At 41.1% G+C, this 12,663-nt stretch overlaps 2 protein-coding genes across 7 annotated transcripts in view; one reads left to right on the top strand and one right to left on the bottom strand.

Moving 5' to 3' along the window:
- LYRM4 (LYR motif containing 4) overlaps positions 1-2,495 on the bottom strand; it is a 48,113-nt gene extending 45,618 nt beyond the window's left edge. For both annotated transcript variants that reach the window (XM_039350768.1, XM_039350778.1), the window contains exon 1: positions 2,365-2,495. In XM_039350768.1, coding sequence (XP_039206702.1) covers positions 2,365-2,450 — 86 coding nt within the window. In that variant the 5' untranslated portion in view covers positions 2,451-2,495. The remainder of the gene's footprint in view (positions 1-2,364) is intronic.
- An 80-nt stretch (positions 2,496-2,575) lies between these two features.
- FARS2 (phenylalanyl-tRNA synthetase 2, mitochondrial) overlaps positions 2,576-12,663 on the top strand; it is a 217,615-nt gene continuing 207,527 nt past the window's right edge. For 3 of the 5 annotated variants that reach the window (XM_039350755.1, XM_039350726.1, XM_039350718.1), the window contains exon 1: positions 2,578-2,709. The gene's annotated coding sequence lies outside the window, so the exon portion shown is untranslated. Of the gene's footprint in view, positions 2,710-12,663 lie in introns of all 5 variants that reach the window. The other 2 variants (XM_039350737.1, XM_039350747.1) reach the window with 2 other exon arrangements.

Here is a 12,663-nt window from a genome sequence, read left to right as displayed (position 1 = left end):
GGCACGTATCCAGCCCACAAGTGGTGATGTTCATATCCCAAAATACTTTATATATTTCCTCCAAGTTGACAAGTGAAAAGAAATCCCAGCATTTCCAGACATCAATTTGGTCACCTCATTAGACCCTGCTCTTGCAGCAAATCTAAATATTATTATTGAGATGTGCAAATAATCCTTAATGGTGGATCTTCCTGCTTATATTTCTCCAATGTTCCAGGTGTTATTTCTGTTTCTTTATGTTCTAGAGTTGCTTAATAAATCAAATTGATCCCCACTCTGGTACAATAGTTTGGGAGGCAGTGGCAGGGCGTAGCCCAGATGTGGCCCCGCAGCAGTAGCAAAGCTAGTCCTCCCCACTCAAGCGGCCACCAGCAGCTCCTTGGCTCCATCCAAGTTGAAGAACGCAGAGGCTCAGTAGCGGGATTGCTCTCAATAAGGTGGGTGCACACGAGTGAGCAGTGCACCCGGCTCTTATTGTTTGAGAGCAATACTGCTGCTATGCCTCCGCTTTCAACTCAGACGGAGCCGAGGTACCCAAGCTGCTGCACCGCCTGCCTTCCCCTCCCCCCTGTGCCTCAGGCCAGTGCCACCAGCAGCTTGCTCAGATCCATTCGGCTGCCGCCGCCGCTGAGAAGAGTGGTGAGGTTTTGTGCCAGCCGGCCAGCTAGTCAAGCAGTCGGTCAGAGGATGGTGAGGGGGGAATCATGGAAGGAAGAATGTAGTGGGGTGCCCCAGGGCTCTGTTCTGGGCCCAATGCTTTTCAACATCTTCATCAATGATTTGGATGAGGGGATAGATGGGGAACTCTTCAAATTTGCAGACGACACCAAGCTGGTAGGAATAGCCAACACTCCAGAAGACAGGCTTAAGATACAGAAGGATCTGGACAGACTTGAACACTGGGCACTAACTAACAAAATGAAATTCAATGGTGAAAAAAGCAAGGTTCTACATTTAGGCAAGAAAAACCAAATGCACAAGTACAGCATAGGTGGCACCATGCTCAACAGTAGTAACTGTGAGAGGGACCTCGAAGTCCTAGTAGACAATCACCTAAATATGAGCCAGCAGTGTGCTGCAGCTGCCAAAAAGGCCAACACAGTGCTAGGCTACATTAACAGAGGGATAAAATAAAGATCACGTGAAGTGTTAATACTACTCTACAATGCCTTGGTAAGGCCACACTTGGAATACTGCATCCAGATTTGGTCACCACAATGTAAAAAAGATGTTGAGACTCTAGAAAGAGTACAGAGAAAAACAACAAAGAGGATTAGGGGACTGAGGCTAAAACATATAAGGAACGGTTGCTTGCATTGGATATGTCTAGTTTAGTGAAGAGAAGGATGAGGGGCGACATGATAGCAGTGTTCCAATATCTCAGGGGTTGCCACAAGGAAGAGGGAGTCAAGCTATTCTCCAAAGCACCTAAAGGCAAGACAAGAAGCAATGGATGGAAACTAAACAAAGAGAGAAGTAACCTAGAACTAAGGATAATTTTCCTGACAGTTAGAACAATTAACCAGTGGAACAACCTGCCTCCAGAAGCGGTGAATGCTCCAACACTGGAAGTTTTTAAGAAGAAACTGGACAGCCATTTGTCTGAAATGGTATAGGGTTTCCTGCCTGAGCAGGGGGTTGGACTAGATGACCTCCAAGGTCCCTTCCATCATCATCATCACCATCATCTCCTGGGTAAGGCTGTCAGATGTGGAGGGCAAAATGCTAAATGACCATTAAATGGCAGCAAGGAGATAGGGGGAAGTGTAAACTTTTGTCTTCTGGTTCTCTGAAGTGTTCTAGATCAAATCTGGAACCCTAGTAAAGACACTGTACTGCATTCAATTTGTATACCTTTTTAAAGACTCCTTTCCCATGTATTCTCAGAATTGCCTGTTTTTCTAAGGTGCAACGCAATTATTAACAATATATAATAATGTCTCCTTTATTATACAAGGTTATAAAACCAAGCACATTTACAGGACAAGGCAGTAAGCACCAAAATAAAGAATGTGAAAGAGTAAGTTGAATTTAAGCGTTATAGTTCTGTCTTGTTGGCTTGTAAATTATAAAGGTCCATTTTAACTCTTGATTAGCCAACGAGTCTTCTTTTACTCCCCTCTCCCCTAGTATTTAAGTTAAAAAAAAAATCAAAACGCTTGAAACTAAAATCATTTCCATCCTCTCTTCCACTCGGATTTTGATAACAAGCAGCACAGATCATTTTATTCATTTAAAATAAACCCTAAAATAAACCCTACGCGCATTTAACTGAAGTGGGGGATGGATGGGGAATGGCTTTCAATGGGGACAGAAGAAGGAATGGGCGCCGAAGGCTCCACTCGCAAGACGCCCTCTTCCTACCTATAGCCATAGGCGCTGAAACCCTGACTTTCTCGCAGCAAGGCCCGATAGAGACGCAGCACTTCAGACCTTCTGGACGCTGCCATCTTGTAAACACGCTGCCGGGCTTCCCGGCAAGCCCCTGCGCCTTGGCTGCCTCAGTCTGAGCCTGATTCCGGAAGCGGCCCGGGGGAAGCGGGGAAGGTCGGACTCGGTTGGCGAACCGGGCGCTGGGTGGGAGACGTAGGGCAAGGCGGGCTCGCCTCTTGGCCTGGGCGGGCTGCCCCTTCTCCAGGACGCCTCAGGCGGGGGGCGGCCAGCTTCTGCTTCTAAGTCGGGAGACGGATCTGGCTGGAAGAAGAGAAGGTGAGTCTGCGAAGGAGGAGGAGGAGGGCGCGCGGCTCTGCAATGTGCCGGGCCGGAAAAGTGGGCTCCCGTTTCCTGAATTGGGGAGGAAAAAGTGGTTTGTTTCCCCCCCCCCACCAGTCCTTGTCACTACTTTCATTCCCTCGTCTTTTTAAAACTCCTATATGCCGCCTTTCTGCCAGCACGTTCTTTTCTGTCCAAATCTTGCAAAGCTTCTGATTTGAAACATTTCCTTCCTAATGCATTTGTGATACTAGAACATACAGCTTGGAACACACGGGTGGAGTTTGGGAACTGGTACTGCGGTCCTTTAGTAAATGCTGAAGATTGCACCGGGATGTTTGTCTGTCATCGTTTCGGTTCAAGGGATCAGGACGCCCCTTCCCCACACTTGCCAACTTTGGCTTCCGCCACCTTTCTTTTAGACAGATCCTGTAACTAGCGATTATCAGAAAGTGGGGCATTTTCCACCCTGTTGTGAAAGTATGTACAGGTAGTCCTCAACTTACAACAGTTTATTTAGTGCAGGGGTCCTCAACTCCTGGTCCATGGACTGGCATCGGTCGGCAGCTTGCCAACAAGCGGGCCGCACAAGCAAATAAAGCTCCATCCTTGGGATGCAGGCAGTATTCAAAACCACACCCCCTCTGGTCCATGGAAAAACTTTTCTCCATGGCACTGGTCCCTGGTGCCCAAAAGGTTGGAGATCTCTGATTTAGTGACTGTTCAAAGTTACAATGGCACCAAAAAAGTGACTTATGACCCTTTTTCATTCTTACGACCATTGCAGCATCCTGATTGTCACATGATCAAAATTCAGATGCTTGACAGTGGGTTCATATTTATGATGTTTGCAGTGTCCTGGGATCATGTGATCAACTTTTCCAACCTTCTGACAAGCAAAGTCAGTGGGGAAGCCAGACTCACTTAACAGCTGTGTTACTAACTTTAACAACTGCAATGATTCACTTAACAGCTGTAGCAAGAAAGATCATAAAGTGGGGCAAACTCACTTAACAAATGTTTCCCTTAGCAACATAAATTTTAGGCTTAGTTGTGGTCATAAGCTGAGCACTACCTGATGTACTACAGAAGCTAATACTACATGTGTTTAACATGAGTTGTAAACGAATCAGGATCTATACTATGTGCATAACCAGAGCCCATCAATCTGATTTCTGCATTTATTGATGTATTTATTTTGCAGGTTATGCAGTTTATATATATGGCATAGAACTATTCAATATGTTCCTGGTCCTTCACCCATATGCATTCATGCTAATAGATTAGTAATATCCAATTCCTATCATGGTAATCAGTGAAGACAATAGCTAAAGATTGTAGGAAGTTGGTTCAGAATATCTTGAAGGTAGCAGGTGGTTTACCCCTATATTACAAGGAGAAAAAACTTTGTAGGTTTTTTTTTTCCTGCACTCACTATCCATTGGCACTATACCTGTTGTTCTGCCGAAGTTGTTAAGATGAAGCAAATCTAAAAAATTATATTTTTCTGATGGGGAAAGTTTAGGTTAAATGGAACTATAATATTTATGTACCATTTGCATATAAAGCTAAATTACAACAGATTTTATAGAATGAAACATACAACCAACCAGGTAGCTTGGTTAACAGTTGCTTTGTTCAGCAACCATTTGACCTTACAGTGACTCTGAAAAAGTAGATTTACAACCAGTCCTTGGGCCTATGGCCATTGCAACATCCATGTGATCACATGATTGCAATTTGGGCACTTGGTAACTGGTGATGTTCACAGTGTTTTGCAGTTCACATGATTGCCAAGTAAACTCAGGAAAGTCAGCAGAGAATCACAAATCATGGTGACATGAGGGTGTGCTTAATGACCATCAATGTTCTGCTTCATGACCATAGTGAATTGACATCATACGTTGGGTGTGATCAAGTGATATTCCACTTACAGACCACATCACCTAGTGATGAAATTGCTGCAGTTGGTATATAAGAACTTCTTGTATTCATACAGTATAGTTATCCATGACTTATCTTTAGTCAGCTCAACAGTATGAAGAACACAATGAGTTTTTCAGAGTGGTTCATGGATATCAACTAATCCACATTTTAATTTAACTGAGTGCAAACCTAGTGAAAATAGCTTTGTATATGGTTTTCTGTATTATAAAAACTGCTGAAAATTGGTTGAGAAAACCTTGATTGAATTAATTGTTTGAAGTTTGTGAAGTTCATGTTAAAGTTAAATGTAGTCGACTAGTTTTAGTTTGATGTTATGCAAAATTAACCAGATAAAATAAAACCAGTAGCTGTGATCAGAGCTGAACAGTATCAGTATAAAATGCTAAATATCGCGGTAAATGGAAAAAATTTCAGCATAAGCCTAATTGTAATAAGGATGGCAATAAAGTTGATTTCTAGGAGGAAAATGTTCCACAGAATGGATGCCAGGACAGAAAACCCTGCTTTCTAATTTAAATACTTAATGCATATTAATAATCATGATTTATTAGATTTATATGTTACTTATATGTTTATATGTTACTTATATGTAAGAATGTAGGTCTATACATATGTTGCTTATAGTATGTTTAAATGTGTGCTATGTATGTGTACACTTTGAGAACAAGCAACTAAATTTCATTTTTAATGTGTGCCATTGTGCCCACAATAAAAAAATGACAATAAAGGTTCTCTCTTTCCCTCTCTCTCTCTCCCTCCCTCCCTCCCTCCCTCTCTCTCTCTCTCTCTCAAATAAATTTACAAAATCAAATTCAGTGCATTACATAAAAAATATCAGGTAAAGCAGATTTTTAAGAGTTCTGAAGGACGATGAGTGTCACGGATTAGACACACCTGGCCTACTGGTTGAAGCACCAGGCTAGTTCCATTTTAGGCATGAAAGCTGACTGGGTGACTCTTTGGGCCAGTTGTTCTCTCTGACCAACTCATCTGACAAGGTTGTTGTGGGGAAAAATAGGAGAAGGAAGGAGTATTACTTATGTTTGCTGCCTTGAGTTATTTATAAAAATAATAATGGCAGGATAAGAAAATATAATAAAAACATTCTGTGCATCCTTTATTAACAAGACACAAATTCAAGTCTACCCTTAATCAAGGAAGCTCTCTGGAAGACTTTGGTCAACCACTTTAATCCAAATTGGCAGTATTTGTAGATAGAGGGAAATTGGAGAGAGTGCTATGTATGCTACCTTGAATTCTTGAAGGAAAAGCGGGATGTAAATCTAAGAAACCTTTATTTTCTCCCCAGCATTATTCCCTTTATTCTCTAGAGGAAAATCTTTCTTATCAGAACCCATGCATCTCTTTTCAAATGGAAAATTGGTATTTGCAAGGAAAGAGCCCAAAATGTACCCTTTTAATTGCAGATAACTAGTTAAATGGGGATGAGCTAAGAATAGGGGGAAAAAAATAAAAAAAAACTAGAACATTATATAAGAGTCAAAGTCTACAAATAATTTGATATACATTTGATCAATTGTTTTTACAAAAGCTGTAGATGGAGTAGGAAAAATAAAAGTTTGTTAAGATGGCAATCTCCCTTTATACCAGCTAGAATTGCTTTAGCAAATGTAGTACTTAGTAATTTGATTAAATTACAAAAAAGACATAAAATACAGGGCAGATTTCTCTTTCTGATTCCAGAATTTTCTGCCTTCCTCAGAGATACATTTTTTCCCCATCTGAAGCTTATTCTGCATTGTGGCTTATATTCTCACATCGTTGGTAACTGGCACAAGCTGCTTTGTACAGCCGTTTTCCTCCTAGGAATAGTAATGTAGATTTTAAAAATGTCCCTTTTCACAAATGCTTCACCAACGAGTGCTTTGCAGCGCCTCCACGGGACTGCGATTCAAGCTCTTCCCAAATTACATTACTTCCTCTTGGTCTCCTGATACTAATAAAGACTTGAGCATCTTTTCCATGAAAGGTTGTCATGATTGTTGTTGCTGCTACTTGTTGCTGCTTTCTTCCAACACATACTGACCCTGGAGAGAAAATGTATTATATATAGGAAGCAGCTGAGAGATGAGAGATCACCAGAGTCTAAAACTACTTTGTTAAAAACTAAAACTAACTGGATGTTGGTCCTGCAAGGTAGATCAGACAATGAAACAGTTGTGATGTAAGTCTAAAATTACTTATAACACCTATAGATCAGGAGTGCCAAGCTTGCAACGTCATGTGACATGTCGCGATGTATAGCGACTTTTTTTCCATTGCTGACAATGGGGTGGGTGCAGTTTTGGCATGACACATCCGGCCCATGGGCCGGCAGTTTGACACCCCTGCTATAGATGGTAACAGAATTGTTCAAGTCTGAATATGCCTTCCTTCCTTCCTCTTTTATGTTCTTGAGAATTAGGGGGACATTTTTGCAAATTTCTGTGTTTATAAGGGCTTAAGCTATGCTTCTTTGTTCACATCTTTGGTAACAGATCTTCTGTCTTTCCACCAAGGCCATTCTCTGTACATTACTCCCTACATTGGGGGATTAGACTCCACATAATGTTAAGGTTTATCTCAGTGATGGCAAACCTTTTAGAGACTGAGTGCCCAAAAACTGCCCTCCCCCCGCCTGCTCCACTCCTGCTCCTGCTCTGTCCCCCCGACCCCGCTATGCCCCCATCCCACCCACCCACAGGCCCACCCACTGCCTCCACAGCCTGCCTTAGCAGATCACCCAGGTGGTCCCACAGCGTCATGGCGGCCATCCCCTCTGCCTGTGCCCCGTAGTGTCATCTACATGCCACGGGGCGTGAGAGTGGAGTCTTGTCCCTGATGCCATTTGCTTGGCTTTGCTGCTTCGTGCAGGTCATGCCTGGGGGCAACTCTTCTCCGGGGGGGCTGCTGGTGAGGGGGGAGGCAGGGCTGGGGCGACGGCGCGCATGCCCACAGAGAGGGCTCTGAGTGCCGCCTCTGGCACGCGTGCCATAGGTTCGCCACTACCAGTTTATCTCTTTGCAGAAAATGAGGGGTTTAAAAGAATGTACATAAAGACACTTCTGCCAACCTAGCAGTTTGAAAGCATGCAAATGCGAGTAGATAAATAGGTACCACTTTGGTGAGAAGGTAATAGTGCTCCATGATGTCATGCTGGCCTCGTGACTGTGGAAATGTCTTCAGACAGTGCTGGCTCAATACCCTTAAAACAGAGCTGAGCATCGCCCCTCTAGTCGGCAACGACTAATGTAGTAAAATCCACAAGGACTCCTTACATAAAGACAGTGGTAAGGGTTTTAGCTAGTACTTATTGCCCCTTGCATAACTCTTTCTCTGTTTGGTTAACACTTGAACTAGGCATTGATTTGATACAAACTATAATTCTGTAAATGTTGAAGACTTGAAATTGTTAGAGCAATAATAGAGATGAAAAGAAAATGAAAAAAAAAATAGTCGGAGTGGACAGCCTTAGAATAGTGGTTCCAGATGAAACAATGAATAGAAAGAATTGAGTCCAGTGAAAGATACACATTGCAAGCAGAAAAGCTAAGGGATATGAGCTGTAAGAAAAAACAAACAAACAAAAAAACAACAACAACCAGACACTCAACTAAGAATAAAAAGGAACAAAGAAGCCAATTCTAACACATCTGAAATAAAGGTTTCTGTACAAATACCTATACAAATACCAACCATTCTTGGATCTTCTTGCTGATGCTACGTTATAGATAGTCCTTGTATAACAACCACATTTGGGGTCTGCAATTCAGTCGTTAAGTGAAGCAGTTATCAAGTGACTGATTATGATCTTATTTCACTTTCCTTTGGTTTACAGACCTGCATATGTTGTAAATGCGAGGATTGGTCATAAAGTTATTTTTTCATCACCATCATATTGCAGTAGCAAGTGGCTGTTAAACAAAGCAATTGCTAAACAAGGACTACTTGTATAGCCTGGGTGCAATTACAATCTCTCATTTTTTTGGTTATTTGGTACAGTTGTGGAGAATTGTTAATTGTGAAGTCGTGTCCGACCCATAGTGACCCCATAGACAACATTCCTCCAGGCCTTCCTGTCCTCTACCATCTTCTGGAGTCCATTTAAGCTCATGCCTACTGCTTCAGTGACTCCATCCAGCCACCTCATTCTCTGTCGTCCCATTCTTCTATTGCCCTCAATCTTTCCCAGCATTAGGCCCTTCTCCAGTGAGTCCTTCCTTCTCATTAGGTGGCCAAAGTATTTGAGTTTCAACTTCAGGATCTGGCCTTCTAAAGAGTAGTCGGGGTTGATCTCTTCTAGGACTGACCGGTTTGAACGCCTTGCAGTCCAAGGGACTTGCAGGAATCTTCTCCAGCACCATAGTTCAAAGTCCTCAATTCTTTGGCGCTCAGCCTTTCTTATGGTCCAACTTTCACATCCATACAAACAATTAAGCTCTCAAGCCTCTGCTGTCTTTGGATGCATAGTTAGTTTCTGTGGGTATCCTGTTCTGCATGACAGGAATCTGACAGGGCTTCCTCCTTGTCTTTTATGAGATTTCAGAACAATTGAGTAATGTAAAGAGATTGTAAAAGCAGCTATCTGGATCACTTAATAATCTGAAAATATAGTAGCGGACCAATCAGTTTGAACATAATACCTGTGGAGATCAGGTGGATGGAAACAACTGTTGCATTCTCTAGGGCAGGGGTAGGCAACCTTGGCTTTTTTATGACTCGTGGACTTCAACTCCCAGAATTCGTGAGCCAGCATGCTTCAGCTTGGAAACCTCTCCCTTTCCCTCAGCATGGCTTGCTCAGGAATTCTGGGAGTTGAAGTGCACGAGTCATAAAAGAACAAGGTTGCCTACCCCTGCTCTAGGATATATTTGTAATACTGTCATGTGCTGCTTTTTATTTTGTGTTAAATTACTTTCAGTTTTATGAAAGCATTTAGCTCTTATGGGAGAAAGTGTAAACACTAATACTCAGTAATTCACTGTGATGTTTTCCAAGGGGATTTAAGCAATCACAGATTTACAGTACACAATTCCATATTTTTTGCCATTTTGCATGTGTGTTTCCAACTTTTAATATTCATTTTATGTTATCCAAAGCTACTTGAGAGTAGCTGGACTTCCTCACAAAAATACATAAGGGTATGCTATTGTTGAAATTGTGATTGTTTTTTTAGTTCTTAGCTTGACTCTGCTGGTTGGAACAGAACCATGGCAAGGTAGAGGTTTTTTTTAAAGGACATTGTGAGAAGTTTGTTTGTGGTTTTTTTTGTAAGGAGGGTTCAGCAGATACTACTCTGAGGATTTATAACAGTTTCAGATGGGGCAGTGCCAAACGAAGTACCCCACGTATTTGACTCCCTACTACTTGAGTTGACCTCTAGTTTTCCAGAGTTCTGTACTCTGTGGTGCCTGAGCTTTGGAACTTTCTAGAAGGATTGATAAAAGGGATTGCAAAAAGTGTGCAGTGAAACTGATTTGTTTCTCTGGTCCACTGTAACTATAACTGCATTTCACTGGTATTATATAGGATTATCATTAAGATAGTTGGAATAAAATGGGACACTTAGGATCTTAATCTTTGCAAAGAATTATGATAGTCATTGCTGGATGGTTACCAGGCACAAATTACAGGTAGTCCTCGACTTAGAACCGGAATTGAATGGGAATTCAATTATTGTGGTCATTAGGCTCATCACATTGCAACTGCACCCAATTTTATAGCTTTTCTAGTGCAGTTGTTAAGGAAACACCAGCAATGTTAAGTGAATCTGTTTCCCTCAATAGGTGTTTTTTTATCAGAATCTGGAAGTAAATGCTGGAAACTAGCAAAAAATGTTGAAAATTAGAGAAGAATTATGTGCACACATATGTCAGAATTTTGAAAATGGGTCATAAGTAGCTCTGCAGGTTCGTTGTAACTTCTACCAGTTGCTAAGTGACCAACCACTGAGGACTGCCTATAAGGCAGGGGTCCCCAACCCCTGGGCCATGGCCCACTACTTATTTGCAACTGGGCCATGCAAGTTGCAGCCCCTGTGTGTGTGTGCACACACAGCTTGACTTGCATAAGCGGCAGCCGGCACATGTACACATGTGTGTGCAGCTTAACTTGTGCAAGTTGAGCTGTGTGCACATGTGCATGCGCACCAGTTCACTGTTTGCATGGCCCAGTTCCCCTCTCCCCTCCCACCCGGCCGCCAAGCTGCAAAGGTTGGGGACCACTGCTGTAAGGTACCAATGTCAATCTTTGAAAATAGAAATATATTTTGTATTTGTACATCACTTATGCCATGCTTAATATTTCTTACATTTCTTTTGGGTTCTGTTGGCTTGAGTTTTTATTTAACTAGAATAAATTTAACTTATTTAATTTATATATAAATTAAATCTAATATATAAATTAAATAAGCAAACTTTAATCCGAATGACATAAACTGTGATGTTCTTTTTGCCTAAAACTGAGTACCATAGATGTAATATTTTAATCATACTTTAACAGATTTTTTGCTATTATCCTTCCCTTTATATCAAGGATAATATGAGATAAATTGCAACATTTGATAATACAAAATGAATTTGTGTAAAGAATTTGTTGGGCTAAGACTTCCTTTCTCTCTTCCCAATAAAAGCTTCATTGACTTGACAATAAATACATGAATGAAATTGAAAAGGAAAGACTATGTCAATTGGCTATTGACTATTAGGAGGCTTTGTAGAGTATTATTTGTAACACTGAGATTTTAAAATGAGATGAGCTTTCTTCAAAATAAAAAGTGGCTGAAACTAGCTATCTCTGTTGGTCAATAAATCATCTTTTCATATTGCCAAAAAGGAATATTTCAATCTCTCTCTCATTAATTTCTCTGCTGGTATTTTGACATGGCACTATTGAAATAGGACAGATACAAGTATCGATTAGACTGTTGTTTGATCTGTATTTCTCTCCGATCTTTTCTACCATGTAGCCTTGTCACGAAGACTCAATTTTCTGCTTTCAACAACATTGATAGAATTAGATCTTAAGTATTTAAAATAATTACATGGATGGTTTTTCTGTGGGAAATAGGCCCTGCTACTGATTGGTCTGTAATATTTGCCTCTAGAAGAGATTGGCGTAACTATTGTGATACACACAACATATAATGACCTTAATGTAAATTGTGAACAACTTAAATGCTTCTAGAAGTAAAAAGAATATAATCTGTGCCTTAAATAGATCCAACATGTTTTCCCCTGTGGAGGTGTTATTTTCTTCATATTCTTAAAGACATATTGCCATGAGAATACATATAATTACATCACCCATTTAAATGAACATTGAACATTTTGGATAATTGAATAAATCTTTGCTTTTTCTTATTGTTAGGTATAGATTCCATATTTTCCAGCGTATAAAATGACTAGGCGTATAAGACGACCCCCGACTTTTGAGAAGATTTTCATGGTTTAGAACAGTGGTTCTCAACCTTCCTAATGCTGCAACCCTTTAATACAGTTCCTCATGTTGTGGAGACCCCCAACCATAAAATTATTTTCGTTGCTACTTCATAACTGTAATTTTGCTACTGTTATGAATCGTAATGTAAATATCTGATATGTTTACGAATTGAACATAATTAAAGCATAGTGATTAATCACAAAAACAATATAGCAATGCTAGCTGGAGAAGCTTATTCTTCCTTGCTCAAAAATGTTGGAAGGGAGGGAAGGGGAAGGAAGGAAGGAAGATTGAAGGGGAAAGGAAGGAGATGGAGAAGGAAGGAGATTGAAGGGGGAAGGAAGGAAGGAAGGAAGGAAGGAAGGAAGGAAGGAAGGAAGGAAGGAAGGAAGGAAGGAAGGAAAGAAGGAAGGAGAGAGATTGAAGGGGAAGGGATGGAGATGGAAGGAAGAAAGGAAGATTGAAGGCGAAAGGAAGGAGATGGAGAAGGAAGGAGATTAAAGGGGAAGGAAGGAAGGAAGGAAGGAAGGAAGGAAGGAAGGAAGGAAGGAAGGAGAGAGAGAT

Source organism: Crotalus tigris, unplaced genomic scaffold (genome assembly GCF_016545835.1).
Source record: "Crotalus tigris isolate CLP2741 ecotype Arizona unplaced genomic scaffold, ASM1654583v1 scf7180000017567.3851432, whole genome shotgun sequence".
Taxonomy (NCBI): Eukaryota; Metazoa; Chordata; class Lepidosauria; order Squamata; family Viperidae; genus Crotalus; species Crotalus tigris.
The sequence above is the reverse complement of the archived record's forward strand: the minus strand, read 5'-3'. Positions and strand labels throughout refer to the sequence as shown.